Here is a 16,477-nt window from a genome sequence, read left to right on the forward strand (position 1 = left end):
TTTATTTTCGTAAAGCAGTAATGACCCTCAATTACATTTTCTTAAGTTGGCTTGACCAGTTTTTTGATTGTTTTCTTTATTTGACTGGCTTTCTTTGATAATTTCATTGCAATGTAAATGAGACCTCTTGGAAAGAGAGGCTTTTCAGATAAAGAGCCCCCTACCTGTGTAGCAAGTTTCCTTTCTATATCTTAGAATGTAACACATGGGCCTTGTTCAAATTTTACATTGAAAATTGGACGGGATACATACAGAGTTATTCTTGGGTAAACAGTATGGCACTAAGTGGGGTGACAAATTCAACCATTAACTTTTTGGGGTTTCAAGGCTAAGCTGTCTACCTGGCCATCCAAGGAGTTTGTCTAGGGTGTGTGTGTGTGTGTGTGTGTGTGTGTGTGTGCTGTTATTTTAATACAAGTTCATTTTTATGTAGTACTTCACTTGTGGGTACTGTATGTTTGTTAGCATCTTAACTTAATCTGACTTCTCTGGTTTTGGGGACTGTTGCTTGTAGTGTATAAGTTGTACATTTAAGTTTTGTGGTGGTAATTTTATGCATATTACAATCTTTACATTTTTTAATTTATTTTAAGCCAGTTTTTGGATTTTAGTGTTACTTTATTCACTTCATGTTGGTGCTTCACTTCCTCTTTATGAATTTCTATTTTGCTTTCAGTTTTGTCTGGAGCTTTCTCTTTCCCTAATGTTTTGCAATTTCAGTATTGGTATATGTAAGTAGCAAGGGGTGCAGGGGGTTCCCCATACAAAGCAGTACTTCCTTGTTTGTCTTTAAGTGTGCAGCCAATTAAATTTAATTTAGGGAACACTGGTATACTGAAACCTTTTGGAAAGATAGGCTTGTGACCTCTCCTGTTTGGTATCTACTTCTCTGAAGTCCAGGCCAACACAAAGGGACACTGGTTGACAAAGTTCGCAGACTATTGCAAGTTAGGAGCTATTATTAACTCCCCAAGTGATGTTGACATTCTACAGAAAGGCCTCAATGAGACCAACGACTGGTGTCAGAATCATGGCCTTAAGCTCAATGCCAAAAAATGTCGTCATCCCCCTTGAGAAAAACCCAGTTCCCATGAATTACCACATCAATGGTAGTCCGCTGAACACAGAAGGGCATTATAAGAGCTCTGGGAACACAGGTTGACAGCAAACTTCCTTTTGACCACCACATTGCCACTGTGGTCAGAAAGTCCTTCTATGTGGCACATCTTATTACTAAGGGTTTTGCATCCAGGAAAAAGAGGTCATTGTCTCCCTCTAATCTTCCCTCATTAGGCCAGTCATCGAGTACAATGCCCCATTTGGCATGTACCTCACTAGACACCTGCAACAACTGGAGAGGCCACAAAAGTACCTCACAAAGAAGACCCTAGGCCTTAAACACTTGCCCTATATGGACAGACTCAAAAAAACTGTAACTATTCTCTGTCTACTATCGCCTATCTCTGCTTGACTTACAAAGCCATGTGTGACCCAGCTGTGTTAGAAATGCTACATCTAAAGAAATCCCAATCCCTCCACACCACATGCTCCAGAGAACTCGACCTCCTTACCGTAATCAACAGAACATGCTGGAGGGACAGGTTCATAACCCAGAGACTGCCCGTGCTATGGACTAGACTTTCCATACATGTCAAGCAGAGCACCTCACTGACCCTCTTCAAGAGAAATCTTGATGAGTGGATGGGAAATAGAAAACTCACCCTGGGGATCACTCTAGTGGCTCTACTCAACAGAGGCACTTGGATCGATGATCGGGTGGCACGATGCCAATGTAATCCTATGGGCTAGGCTTGTAAAGGTTTCAGGGCCATTAGCGTAGTACACACCTATAACATAGCTAGGTTTGTAAAGGTCTTAAGGCTAATTAGCCTTGTAACCTCCTATGAACCTACAAAAACTTTAGACTTTGTATATATGGGTCTACTTTGACCCCTCAAATTTACACTTCAGCGAAACTGAGTTTTGTTAATCCAATTTCATGAAAGTACATTTCTCCGGAAATGCACTTCCACAAAACTATAGTTCGTCGAAGAATAAAAACTAAATAAATAAATACACTACACTACATTATGCAGGGGGGGGCAAGGCCCCTGTGAGGAGCTGTGCCCCCCCACACCCGTGCTACTAATATATACCAACTCTGAGATCGCACTACAGTGGGGAAAAGGGAAAATTCTCTTAGCCCCACTGTACCAACAACTTTCTAAATGATGGTCATAATTCTATAATTAAAATCTCACCTTCTCATGATTTACCTGTAGAATGCATTTCACCCAGGATTCTGGGAGCAATTCTGCACAAATCCGACACTGCAGATGCCGGTATATTTGTACAGCTACTAATACTTCCTTAGTGTATATAAAGCAGTAAGCCCTATATTAACCATTAAAGGGAATTTTGCTGATTTAAGCTTTCAGCATGGTCAGTTTCCATTAAACTCCCTATTCGGTGCAGTGAGCTCATGCTTTTGGCATTCGGTGGATCATACTTTCATTTATTGAAGGTATATATATATATATATATATATATATATATATATATATATATACACACACACACACACACATATATATATATATATATATATATATATATATATATATATATACACACACACACACACACACATATATATATATATACATATATCTATACACACACACACACACACATATATATATATATATATATATATATATACACACACACACACATACACATATATACTGTGTGTGTAATTAAAAAAAGTGTGCATATGTACAATTATGCACATGCACATATGTGCACACATCTGTATATGTATATCACTTGAGTTTCAGCTTGTGAAAATGGAATTGCATTTTTTTAAGAAGCATATATTAGTATCAATGACTAAAGCTCCAGATTAAGCTAAATTCTGAAAAATCTAATTATACTAAGTGGTGTGTCAGAAGAAAATTTTGGAAGTTGTCCATGGGAAAAAATGTGTGCAGCAGGCAACCTTCTCTTCAAGCTTTGCCTTGAAACAGTGCACATAGTAGGTCTCTGTAGCACTTTCTTTTTATATGGCTGTTTGTTTAATGCAGAGCCATGCACTTAAGAAAAGTTTACATTTGAATGTAGTTGTTGTCTTGGATAATCCAAATCTGAATGTAACTGTACACCATTTAAATGAAAAACAAAAATGAGTAAGTAAAAAACAATGCCCTGGGTGAATAGAGGGGCACGCCTCTTGCTGTCCTTATTTACTGTATGTCTCTGAAATCATACAACTTTAGGGCAGTTGGTGCGTCCCTGAGAAAACCCTTGAAGGGTCATACAATTACTGTTACATCTCTGTATTCTATACATAGCAGGCATGTTACTGTCCCTCTTTTCATCATAGGGATTACTTTATAACTGAGTTAGAGGTATTTTCCAGCATCTTTTAGGTACCCACAATTTTGGTACTGTTTACGTCCTTTGGTTTTCATTTTCTAAGTTAATCCCTTGTATTCTTAAAAATGTGGGAAAAAGAAACTTCTGTTAGTCTATTATTCACATTTGTTGACCAATAGTGTCCAGCTGGATGCCTATTATTTTCCATATTTGTAATACAAGAGAAGCTTTACAACAGAGGTACATTTAAATATCAACAAGTGTATATTTTACAATGCACTACAGTAAAGTATACACTGAAGAAAAGTTATTACTAAAAGGAGAGTAATACTGAATAAAGTCATAGCTTCTAGGATGTCTGTTTGCATTACACCACATGAATGTGACCGCACTGAATATAAGTGGTTCTTTAATGTCATTTGAAATGTATTTTTTCCCTAAAATTTGACTTGGGGTGGGTGGAAATTACTGAATCCATTTACTGAATTTGAAATGGATATGACATGTCCTTAAGCTGATGTAAGGTTGCAATGTGGTAAGTGAAAAGAAAGTTTCTGAAACTAGAGTAGTTTATATGCAAATACAGACTGAATAAAAATCAAATAATGACTGAATTCAAATAATTTAAGTCATCCTAAACTCTCTTGCTCCTCTCAGAATCATAAGAGTTAAATCTCGTTGCTCTCCTTGGCTCAACCAAACTACTCAAACTCCACTCCATAAAAGAGACTCTGCCTGGAAACTTTGGCGTATAACTAATTCCCAGTCGTATCAAAAATATAGAGAACCTCGTTACCTGGCAAAAAAACATATCTATACTGACAAAAAGAACTTCTACCACACACCTCCATCCACTGAACCCACAAACCCTAGACAATTCTGGCAAACCATGAACCATATTCTCCATCCTTGTAATCCTTCTACTCCCAATCCCCTACCCCAACAATACCCCCCATGAAACTGCATCCATTTACAACTCCTGTTTCATCGACACCATTAGCAAACTCGTGCAGTCCTCTTGCCAACCTAACCCCTCGCCTCTCACTACTCCCTCATTGCAACAAACTGTATTTTCACTAGCTCCTATTCAGAATAGCTAAATCAAAAAGCTTCTCCTAACCCTTAAACCATGTTCCCCATCTGCAGACAACCTGCCATCTTCCTTCCTCAAAGTGGCTGCTAACTCTATAGCATATCCTGTCTCAGTTCTTGTAAATCGTTCTATTAGAGAATCCATAGTTTTTGCTGTCAGGAAAAAAATCTATACAATACCCATCCACAAAGGTGGAAACTTTGTTGGACTCCCTGATTATATACCTATTGCCATACACTTTTCCCTCTCAAAAATTCTAGAACACTGCATTCATAAACAACTTATGGCATGTCTTACCCAAGAAAACCTGTTTACCCCTACTCAACATAGGTTTCGCCCACACCACACCACCACTACTGCTCTCATCTCCTTCAATAAATCCATCTGTTATGCCAGAGACAATAACAGACTTGTATCCTGTCTTTTTCTTGACCTCTCCAAAGCATTTGACACTATCTCTCACCCTATCCTGCTATCCAAACTTTCTCAACTTAACCTATCTTCATTTACTATCTCTTGGTTCATCAGTTACCTCACCAACAGACAACAATCTGTCAGATGGCTCCCTCTCCCTTCCTCCCCGTTAAAATGGGAGTACCACAAGGATCAGTTCTTGATCCCCTTCTCTTTAATATCTTTACTAACCAACTTTATATTTTCTGCCTTCAATCATCTCTCATACAATATGCAGATGACTCTACTATCCTCTCTTCTGCTGATAACCTCTCTGACCTTACTGTCCACTACACAAAACTCTTTCAACCTCACAGAAACATGGCTTATCAACAACCAACTCATACTCAACCCTAATAAGACTAAACTTCTATACTCTTCCTCCCCAAATCTTTCTCTCACCTTAAGTCCTCATTTTCCATCTCTTCCCTCAATAATACAGTTATTAAACCTGATACCCACACTAAGCTCTTTGGGGTAATCATTGATGATCATCTTAAATTTGACCTTCACGTACTTCATAGTATAAAGAAAATTCACCAAAAAATGTATAGGTTTCCTAACATCTGACTCCAGAATCTCACTTGCTCAATGCTTATCTTCTTCCTAACCTCTTCTATAGGTGTCAAATCCTTACTAACCTGCAGTCCTCACTACTCTCTAAACTTAAAACCACCTATAATTAGGTTGCTTGATTTGCTGCTAATCTTCCCAAAACTCACCACTGCCTTGCCCTCAGGACACTTAATTGGCTAGAGCTTCCGCACTACCTCTTGCTTTCTCAACTTCTCATAATCCACTCCCTCCTTACCAAGCCATCATCCTGCTCTAATATCTCATCACTCATGGACCCCTGTCTAGCAGGGTGACTTACGTGATCCCTGAGGTGCATTTCCGATCTCCCATCCAATCATCAAGGCTCCTTTTGAAGAGGGCCAAGGAGGCGCTCTGCTTGACATGTATGGGCAGTCTATTCCAGAGTATGGAGAGTCTCTGGGTCAGGAACCTATCCCTCCAGCATGTTTTGTTCACTGTGATGCCAAGGTTTAGATCCCTGGAGCATGTGGCTTTGAGGGATTGGGATTTGTTTAAGTGGAGCATGTCCAACAGCTCAGGGTTTGACATGGCCTTGTATGTTAAGCAGAGATCATCTCTGAGTAGACGATATGCCACAGAGTATAGCTGGAGGGTCTATATTAGATCAGCGAACGCTTAAACAAGTGAACGCTGATTGATCAACCTTATTTAAGCGAATGGTCAAAATATCGAAGCAACAGAAACCCAAATTTTTTCCTAGGGAAAGAATTCAGTCGTCTGTTTCTGTTGCTTCGGTATTTTCAGTGCTGTGGTGGAAAGTTACGGGTCGGATTCAGGTAAGTGTGCGATTGTGTGGATGTGAGTGTTAGGGTGGGTTAAGTGAGTTAGGGTTAGGGCGCGGGTTAGGTATGTGTGCGATTGTGTGGACATGAGGGTTAGGGCGGATTTAGGTGAGTTAGTGAGCGAGTGAGGTGAGTGTGCGATAGTGACTGACCTTAGGGGTAGGGTTTGGGTTCAGGTAAGTGGATAGTTAGTGGTGTGTGTATAGTTTAGTGTAGGGTTAGGTGTCAGATTTTAGGTCTATGTGTGTGGATTTCTGTTTGTTTGGTGTGCTTGTGTTGTATCTGTTTTGGATCAGCAATTTTTTTCCCTAGGAAAACAATCGCTGATCTGACAGTTCGAGATTGTAAGCTTTCGCTTACATAAGGTCGATCAATTAGCGTTTGCTTGTTTAAGCATTTGCTGATTTAATATAGACCCTAGCTGGAGTTTTTTTTAGATGGTCAGCATAGGGCAGCTTTAGGCCTGTGATTCTTTTAGTGAGATATTTCTGCGGCCTTTCCAGCTGTTGCAGATGTCTTGTGAGGTACATACCAAATGGGGTGTTGCACTCTATAATGGGTCTGATGAGGGATGAGTACAGTGGGACAATGACCTTCTTTCTTCTGGGTGAAAAATCCTTAGTGATGAGGTGTGCCACATAGAAGGATTTCCTGACTGTTGTGGCAATGATTATAGTTGTTAAATCATTGTTTTTAAATTACTTATATTTTGTATTTTGAATTTTTGCATCTTTTGTATCTTAATTCATTGTTAATTTATGTTATATGGAGCTTTTCTCCCCGGGCCTCCACTGAAAAATGGCAGTTGCTCTTTCAGACTATCCTGGTTAACAAATGTCAAATAAAAAAAAATAAACTTTAAGCTAATGGAACCATTGTGGTCTAGACTGATTATATAGCAAGAGAAAGAAACTGTTGTCCAAACGCAAGAGGGATATCACTCTGCAGAGGAAGAGTTCCCTCCCAAGTCTAATCAAGAAAATCAGAAATCTTGTAAAGTCTTCTACAGCAAATTATGAAACTAAAATCTCATCTCTAGCCAAGGATAATCATAAGGCATTTTTAACTACATGGGAAGTCTAAAAGGGAATGTCTGGCTATGTACGGAACTGGTTGTAGATGGGAGCACTCATACTACACAGGAAGGCATCACCAACTTGCTAGCTGACAGATTCAGCGCAAACGTCATCTCCCTGACCCCACAGACCATATCATACCTGACACCAGCCCTCTGCCTAGTATCTTGAGAGAGCAAGTCATCTCTGTGCTTACCAAGGCCAAAAACACAGCCCCAGTGGGACCAGATAATATCCCAGGTTGTTTACTAAACAATCTAAAACAAGACCTAGCAGACCCACTTGATATGCTGTTTAATCATAGCTTAAGAACTGCCTGTGTTCCCGCAAAATGGACAAATACAACAATAATTCCCCCTTGCACAAAGGGGGGGCCATCAACTGACCCTGGGAATTAGACTCATTATTCTAACCACCCTAATCTGCAAGGCCTTGGAAAGAATTATCATGGACCTTAACAAAGACATAGGTGACCTCCAAATGCTGGGCCCAACTTAGTTTGGCTTCGTTAAGGGTAGATCATGCTTATTAAACCTGATAGACTTCTTTGAGAATGTCACCAAAGTCATGGACAAAGGTAAGACAGTGCACACAGCCTGTCTCGACCTTGCCAAGTCTTTTGACTCAATCCCCCACTCTGGCATTATTGAGAAACTCTCCTGGCTGGGGAGTAGCTGTTACATTACTAGATTGATAGCCGGTTGGCTCACCGACAGAACACATGCAGTCAAAATTGGTGATTCTACCTTCAGCAGTAGACCTGTCACCAGTGGAGTACCACAGGGGTCTCTACTAAATGCCTTACTGTTTGGCATCTATTTCTCAGAAGTCCAGGCCAAAGTAGATGGCCTATATGGCTCACTAAGTTCACTGATGATTGCAAACTGAGAGCAATCATTGAGTCCCCCAGTGATGCAAGCCTATTACAAGAAGGGCTAACACAAATGAATGATTGGTCCCAAATCTACGGTCTAAAACCAAATGCAAATAATGCATTATTATTCCCTTTGGCAAAATGGGAATTCTATACATATTACAGTATTAACAGCACCCCTCTCCCCGGAGTTTCAACCCAGTGGTGTGACAGTTGGGAACACAGGTTGATAGCAATCTGAACTTTGACCACCAAGTTCCCACATTGATCAGGAAAACCTATGTAGTGTACCTCATAAGCAAAGGTCAAGGGATGTTATAATCCACTGTACGTGAACCTCATCAGGCCACTAATAGAGTATAATGTACCCTTTTACATGTACCTCACCAGACACCTGCATCAGCTGGAGAGACCTCAGAGATGTCTCACTAAGAGAATACAGGGACTCCAAACCATGATCTACATGGACAGGCTGAATGCCACCACTTTACTCTGCATCTTATAGGCTGCCGAGAGGCGACTTGCCTGGCTTATATGGCAATCTCCAACCCTGCTCTAATGGAAATGCTGCACATCCACAAGTGAAGTGGCACAATATTCACTCAGTCTAGGGATCTTAACCTAGCCTCTGACATTAACAGAACATGTTGGAGAGACAGATGCATCTCCCAGAGACTGCCACTTATCTGGAATAGACTTCCTATTCACGTAAAACAGAGCTCCTCACTGACCCTATTCAGATGCAACCTAGCTAATTGACTGGGAGACAACAAATTCGCCCTGGGGTGGCACCCATGTCCCTCATGGACAGGGGTAGCTGGTGTTGATCACAGACCTGCTCTTTTCATAAATTTATTTTGCGTACTACCCAAAGAATAAATGGGGATACTTAGGATTAACATGGCTAGGCTTGTAAAGGCTCTAGGGCCACTAGCCTCCTGTGAACCTAGAATGATGTGACAGTTAACATCACAGATTTGTGGTGGTCTGCTTATGGTGGGTGGGTCTTGATAGACTCCTAAAAATGTGCTAAATAGAGGAATAGAGAAAGCAGCTGTATTGCATATGTGGAAAGCCCAACACTAAGTGGGAGAAAAGCGTTGGCACTGTGTATGTGCCACTTTAGTTTCTAAGCCTTCTTGGAGATTACAACATTTCTGTGCTTGTCAGATTTAAGTTAGTTAAAAATTAGGAGTAGGAGCCTGGAGCAGGTGACTTCTGTTCTGTAACTGTTGAGACAGTATAGTTCACATCATTATATGTTATTAAACTGTTAATGCATGTACCCAAATCTGTGCATCTATATAGATACATATGCATATGTGTACATACATTTTATATATGTATATATATATATATATATATATATATATATATATATATATATATATATATATATATATATATATATATATATATATGGACAGACAGACACACACAGACAGACACACACACATGCATAAACACTAGCAGCACTAAATTTTATTTTTTCTGTTATTCTTTTTGTCATCTATACCACTGCAAGCATCAGGTACCTATCACATGATGGCATATTAGTTTCACTAAAGCCTTCCCCCCGGCATCTTGAGGGAGTCCAATGTGAGAGCTGGGGTTCACGTGTCATTCATCAGATGGTTAGAAGATTCTCTTTATTCTGTTAATACCAGTGTTGGCTGGTAATGAGGTGCTGAACCCATGGTGAGTGAGTTCTTCCCACACACATTTCTGTTAAGTGTGCATGTCCACAGTGCAGGAGCTGCTGTGTGTAGCTATTTAAACAAGATCTGAGTGGTTTCTGTTTTTTTTCCCCTGTACTTTTACCATACTTTATCTTAAACTGAAGTTCCAGCTATTATTTGAAATCTTTTTACTCCTTGCACTGCTTTTCAAGTGGTTTCGGTGCTAAGTGGGTTTAGTGTTGCTGCTTTTATTGCCATGTTTTATCCACTTTTTCAAAGTTATAGCAAACAGGCAGTTTTTGATGAGTGCTTCAGTCATCTAGAGTTTTTAACTATTGTTCTAGTGGCTGGAGGTTTATTACTGCAATTCTAAAGAAGATAAGCAGGATTGGTTAGAGCTTTAGAGCCAGTATTCATTGTCTTTAGTTTTTGCTGTTTATTCTGTTTAGTTTATATTGTTTGGGGAGTGGAATCCTATTTATAACCCCATAAATTGGGGAGTGGAATCCCATTTATAAGTGCAACAAATGAAAATTGTACTGTATTTCTTTGATTTTTTTTTTTTTTTTTTTGCCAGTTGCTTGAGTTCTGGTTAACTGAGAATTTACTGTAGTGCACACACTGACAAGTGCTGGATATCATGTTACATTTAAGAAGCTGGGAAGAATGACATCTGGAATGAGTATTTGGCAGTTTGAAAAAGAAAGATACTACATGTGTTTGCATCAGTCACTGTTAGCCGTTACATGTTTGTAATATTTGTGGTCAGCAGTCATCATCATGATGTGGTCAGCAGTCATATGAGTGTGTTACTCATGACTTGTGGTCAACATAATGTGTGAGAAGTCAATAGAAGATGACATTGCACTGTAGTTTTCTGGATGAACATAAACTGAGGTATAACATTTTATGAACAGGTTAGGAAAAATTGGGTATTAACATATTTGCATAAACATTTCATGCCACATAACACAGTGAGGCAGTGTTGCAAGGCCATGGTAAAGATTAAGCATTAGTGGAAAAAACTGTCATAAAGTAGGTGGGGCCTTGATTTGACAAAAGAGGAGATGATATAATTTGTTCACAAGTAGTTAAGGAACTTAGCATATTTTAATATTTCTGGTAGTTATTCCCTTATGGAGTGTAGCACACTATAAAATGTGGTAAGGATCACGCCATATGTTTAAAAAATACAAAGTGAATTGCATGCCATTAACACAAATGAAAACATGTTTTCTGAGTGGAATGTAGGAAGGATGGTATATCATATCAGAACTGGTATTCTGTTGACACATTTTGGTAGGACTTTCAGGCATCAGATTGCAGGTGAGGGCTTATGAAATAAACTGACATTTTGTCCTGGTTCTGTGGCATGTAGAAATAAAACAATGACTACAGCCTAGATTACCAGAGTTTGAATAGTGGCATAGGTGTTGGAAAAGTTGCATGGAGGAGAAATGTAATGTGTGTGTTACACTGACTTTCTTATTCTGGGGGTGTGGGTTAGTCAGATAAGTCTGTTCTTCCTGAAGAAAGTTTGCATGTTACCAGTGGTCATAGGACAGGGAGACTTGGGCAGGGCAATTCTAAGATGTTGACTGGCTGTATGTGTGTGTAGGAGCATGCACATGAAGGGGGAGGACACTGGATGCCCCTGCAGTGACACAGATGCACACATCATCCTGAAAGGACAGGGTTAGGGCTATGTACAAATGCTGAAATTTCACAATTCTGGTATGCTGGCACGGGCCCAGATACTGTCATGGTTGCCTGCATGACAGCCCTCTCCAGCCCAGTGTTACTTACTGGGAGAAATACCCAGAATGAGATGAAATGGGCTGAGCTGGTGGGAGAGGCTCAGTAGTTGGCAGAAATGGTGGGAAACAATTTCTAGAAAAATATGTGCATTTTGTCTGTATGGAAATAAAGATGCTAGTATTTGTTTATACCATTTTGCGCATTTATAATATGCTTGGTTATAAATCATTTACTGAATGTAGTACAAAAGAGTCACAATCAACATCATCTGGGAGAAAGCAATAAATTGACATCAAAGCTGATTTGTTCTGGATGTACCAAAAGTCTGATACAACACTGCATAGATTCTACATGAACTATGGCATTTTGTTGTATTGCTGTATTTAGAGTCCTGTGTTAACTGGACACTTTTGCAAGGTATCACCTGAAAACTGACATCTGTGCAGAGAATTTGAACACCGGTACATTATTTCTGCTTAGTACCACTGCAGAGACAGAACAATTTATTCAGATGATGAATTATGCAAATCATTGTATTTTTCATATTTTTATTAGTATCTCACTAAGTGGGTATGGTAAACTGCTGTGTAATTTCTCATTTTGATGCTGACATCTGGACTGATAAACCTAGAGCTGATAGCTGGTCTCTAACATTAGTTTCTGGCATACTAACTTGATAACAAAAATGTCCAAAACATTTACTTAAAACAGAGTGTTATGATCGGTTCTCTGATCATTCACAGTTATATACTAGGCTAATGACCACTAGGGCCTTTGTATGTCTGACCGTGCAATCCAACCCAGTTGTGTCCCTGTGTATCACAGGCATTTATTATGAAGGGGTATGTTAGGAAGTTTCTAGAGGTTATGTGAGGGGTATGTTAGTTTGGCCATTACTGTCTCCCTCTGTCAATCAGATAGATACATGGGGACTAGACCAGGGGTGAATTTCCAATTTTCCCATTCATTGGTCAAGGTTACACCTAAATAGAGATGGGGTAGACTCTACTTCACATGGATACGGAGCTTGTTCCAGAGCTTTGAAAGCCAGTGAAGCAATTAGAAAGTCCTGTGTGTAGACAAAGTAATATAATTGGAGGAGAAAGTCAGGTGCAGTTTTTAAATACTGAAGTCTAATGTTTTGCCATCAGAAAATATGTGGCATCAGGGACAACTGAGAGCGAAGAAATATCTTGAGACTGTCATCCAACTTATAACAGTGCTTTGCTGAAAGCACTGTTAAAATCTGCTTTTGCACTGCAGAAGCCCGTTGTAGGTTTTTTTCCCCAATTACAGTGTGTAATCATTACGTTTCATACACTACCTCTACATTTTTGCCACTTTCAAATTCATAGGTTGTTAGCACTGCAGTTGTTGCAGTGGCCTATATATGTTGAGCAGTTTTTGTGTTTATACTTTGTGTGTGTTTTAATTTAAGAGATTATGAACATTTGTTTGAACTCCTTCAGTAAATAATTTTTGAAACAAAAGTTCAGGGAGCACTTCTGTTCCTTAAGAAGTAAGTTAATAGCTAACAATCCTGACTTCCTGTGGAGGTAGTGAGTGGAGCATCAATCCTGACCACTAACACCAGGGAGGTCTTCTCCTAGAAGAGAGGAAAGGATAACCAATCCACACAGTAAAGTACAATTTCCCTTAAGTGCACACAGAGATCACAGTCAGTCTGGGGCTGGTTACTCCCTTGCTCACCAGGTCCCCAATAAGACTCCCCACTGGCACAGTTATAGGGTCCAGGTCTCAGCCTAGCTGGGCAAGCTAAAACCTCCAGTACCCTCCCTGTCCAACCAGTGCTTTGTGTCCCTGCCCATGTAGCTGACACAACACACACACACACACACACACTTTGAGATAAGTATTTATATAACTTTACAGACACTCCTGGGAAAGGCTGACACAGATTATCCAGCTGTGCCCCTTTACCCAGACCATAGTGTAGTAATCCCTGCCACCACCCAGCTAATAATATCAGCTACTAAAAAGCCCTTAAAAGGGTGTCCAGTTATTACTGTGCAATATTATCCAATGGTAATGTGACTATTCAGTCTAGGCTTATTGGAAGGGCTTAGACAGTAAACTCTATAAATATATAATGTACTCTAAAGCATAATTTATCTCTACATAAACCAGCCACAGGTAGAAGGTTTTAAAAATATTTAATAATAAATAATTAAAACACAAGACAAAACTACTACACCACAGAGATATCTAAGAGTTCAGGTATCACACAGAAACTTAAAATAATACAGTAGCTCAGGCCTGATTTAAAAAATATACCTAATTATTCTTTACTGGCTTTAACTATTCCTACAAGAAATCACAGTGCTAAAACTTACATGTGAGCATAAGGCAGAGTGTTGATAAGTTGGATATCAAGATCAAAAATGCTCCCCAGTCTCTCACCGAACAATAGTTTTTAAACACTAACCAGCAGCTCTGCTGAGGCCCTCCCAAATTACATTATTTTGACACTTAGGTTTTCTCAGGCCACAAACTGCACTATTTAGCAAGCTTACACCTGCTCAGTAAACTACAACAATACAAGGCATTTCACATGTATACTCTTAACAGAAACCAGAGCAGTAAAGCACCATCCACATGTAAATTCTGGTCATAATCTTTAGCCTTAAATCAGTGGGCATTAAACCTTCATCCAGACTCACTGGAGCCGAATTCTAACATGAAAGGGTCACAACATGCTTCACTGGGCCAGTAGAGTGCAATGTTGTCACATATTTTGCAGTTCCACATTTCACAGTATTCTTTTACACTCAAGAAAACATGCCTGTATTTTACATTTATTTACAAATAACAGAATTATATATCAAATTCTATTTGACTAGGCTGGCAGCCTTCGCCCATCTCTCCCCAATTGTCATATGTGGCATCAGGGACAACTGAGAGCGAAGAAATATCTTGAGACTGTCATCCAACTTGTAACAATACTTTTCTGAAAGCACTGTTACAATCTGCTTTTGCACTGCAGAAGCCTGTTGTAGGTTTTTCCCCCTAATTTCAGTGTGTAATCATTGTGTTCCATACACTACCTCTACATTTTTGCCACTTTCAAAATCATAGGTTGTTAGCACTGCAGTCGTTGCAGTGGCCAGTATATGCTGAGCAGTTTGTGTTTATACTTTGTGTGTGTTGTAATTTAAGAGATTATGAACATTTGTTTGAACTCCTTCAGTAAATCATTTTTGAAACAAAAGTTCAGGGAGCACTTCTGTTCCTTAAGAAGTAAGTTAATAGCTAACAATCCTGACTTCCTATGGAGGTAGTGAGTTGGAAAGAACTGTGTTTTTGTAGTAGTGTACGAGTACATCACTGTTAATTAAAATCGCCATGAAACATACTGCTATTATTAAGCATGCCAAACTAAGCAGGAAGCTTTCTTAGTAATCAACAATATGCTTGTATTAATTTTAATCTTCAGTTTGAGTAAAAATTCTGGTGTCTGCTTCTTTATTTGATAAATGGTTGAAACACTGTTGAAAGCTTGGGATCTGCGGCCATAGCAGTGACGAAGTGTTCACGTTGTGTGTTCTGGTTTTTGAAATGAAGCCTAAGCTGTTTCTTTTGTAGTCTGTACTCATATTATGTTGCTAATTTATTGTTTTCTATACTCCATCTTAAGTTGCATTTAAACAGTCTCCGTGGTGCAGAGTGTTAAAGCATCCCTGGTAACCCATTTTGAAGTAGCTGCCTGGAATATTGGAGGATCCTGATTGGGAGGAATGGTATTAAGTGATCTGTACCAGCATTCTCCCATCCTGAGAGGAAAGTAGTGAATTAGTTTCCTCCTATTGCAGGAAATCCACTTAAGGGGGGAGGGGTCAGGATTGCAGCTTCATGCAGCATTGACCAGATTTCTTAAAGATGCATTCACACTGTGCAGACAAGCATTTTGGGTCTGTGGAAGCGTGCACCCATGTTGTGGTCAGTGTAGCAGGGCACTGCACTACACTTTGCCAGCAGGAGAAAGGGGTTGCAGAAGCAGAGTAAAAAGCCTCATCTGTCCAAGAATAGTGCCCAGTTAGTGGCTGGTTCTTAACCCTTCCCCCCAGCACTGGCCCTTAAGATGTTTTCTGACTTCTTAGATTCTTTATTGCTTGCTGAATATTAGCATTACAGTCCATCTCCTGTTAAGGTTTATAATGCACTGTGGAAAACTTCCTTTTTGTAAAGCACTGTACAGAAACTATATTCCTATTCTGCATAATATGCATTTGCTCACTAATAAATTTCTGTTTTCCTCCACAGGGCAAATCTTTCTGTGAAGGGGTGGAGGAGGTGGGTTCGATGGGCTTGCATTAATTTTTGGCTATTTATACTGCTTTTCTTCCTGACTACACCTTCCATTATAATTTCTACAATGGACAAATTCAACGTAACAAAACCAATTCAAAATCTAAATGTGAGTACAGTGTTTTTTTTTTTTGATTGGATTTACATTGTTGAAGCAAGTGCAGTATTTTACAAAGAAATATTTCTTGAAAAGTAGTCTGCTATATTCATTTACTCTGCAACTAACCATCACTTTAGATTGTGTGTGTGCTTGCATGTGAGAGAGAAATACACATGCTGAACAGAAAATCTTGAAATGGTGAATAGACAGTAGAATATAAAATGAGATTAGAAGCATAAGGAGCAAACAAACCATAATGTACAAATCTGTGTTGAAGTATTTAACATGAATCTGTGATTTCGTGGGAGATGCAGTACTGTAGGGCAACTGTTGCATAGTAATATATGTATTCTGACTTTTT

The 16,477-nt window shown here is 39.4% G+C and overlaps 1 protein-coding gene across 1 annotated transcript in view; it reads left to right on the forward strand.

Moving 5' to 3' along the window:
• LOC122792423 (CSC1-like protein 1) overlaps positions 1–16,477 on the forward strand; it is a 740,103-nt gene that overhangs the window by 464,116 nt on the left and 259,510 nt on the right. Inside the window, exon 8 of the mRNA XM_044060212.1 lies at positions 15,972–16,125. Within this exon, the coding sequence (XP_043916147.1) occupies positions 15,972–16,125 (154 nt within the window). The remainder of the gene's footprint in view (positions 1–15,971; positions 16,126–16,477) is intronic.

This window comes from Protopterus annectens, chromosome 1.part2 (assembly GCF_019279795.1).
Source record: "Protopterus annectens isolate FY-2018-M chromosome 1.part2, PAN1.0, whole genome shotgun sequence".
Taxonomy (NCBI): Eukaryota; Metazoa; Chordata; order Ceratodontiformes; family Protopteridae; genus Protopterus; species Protopterus annectens.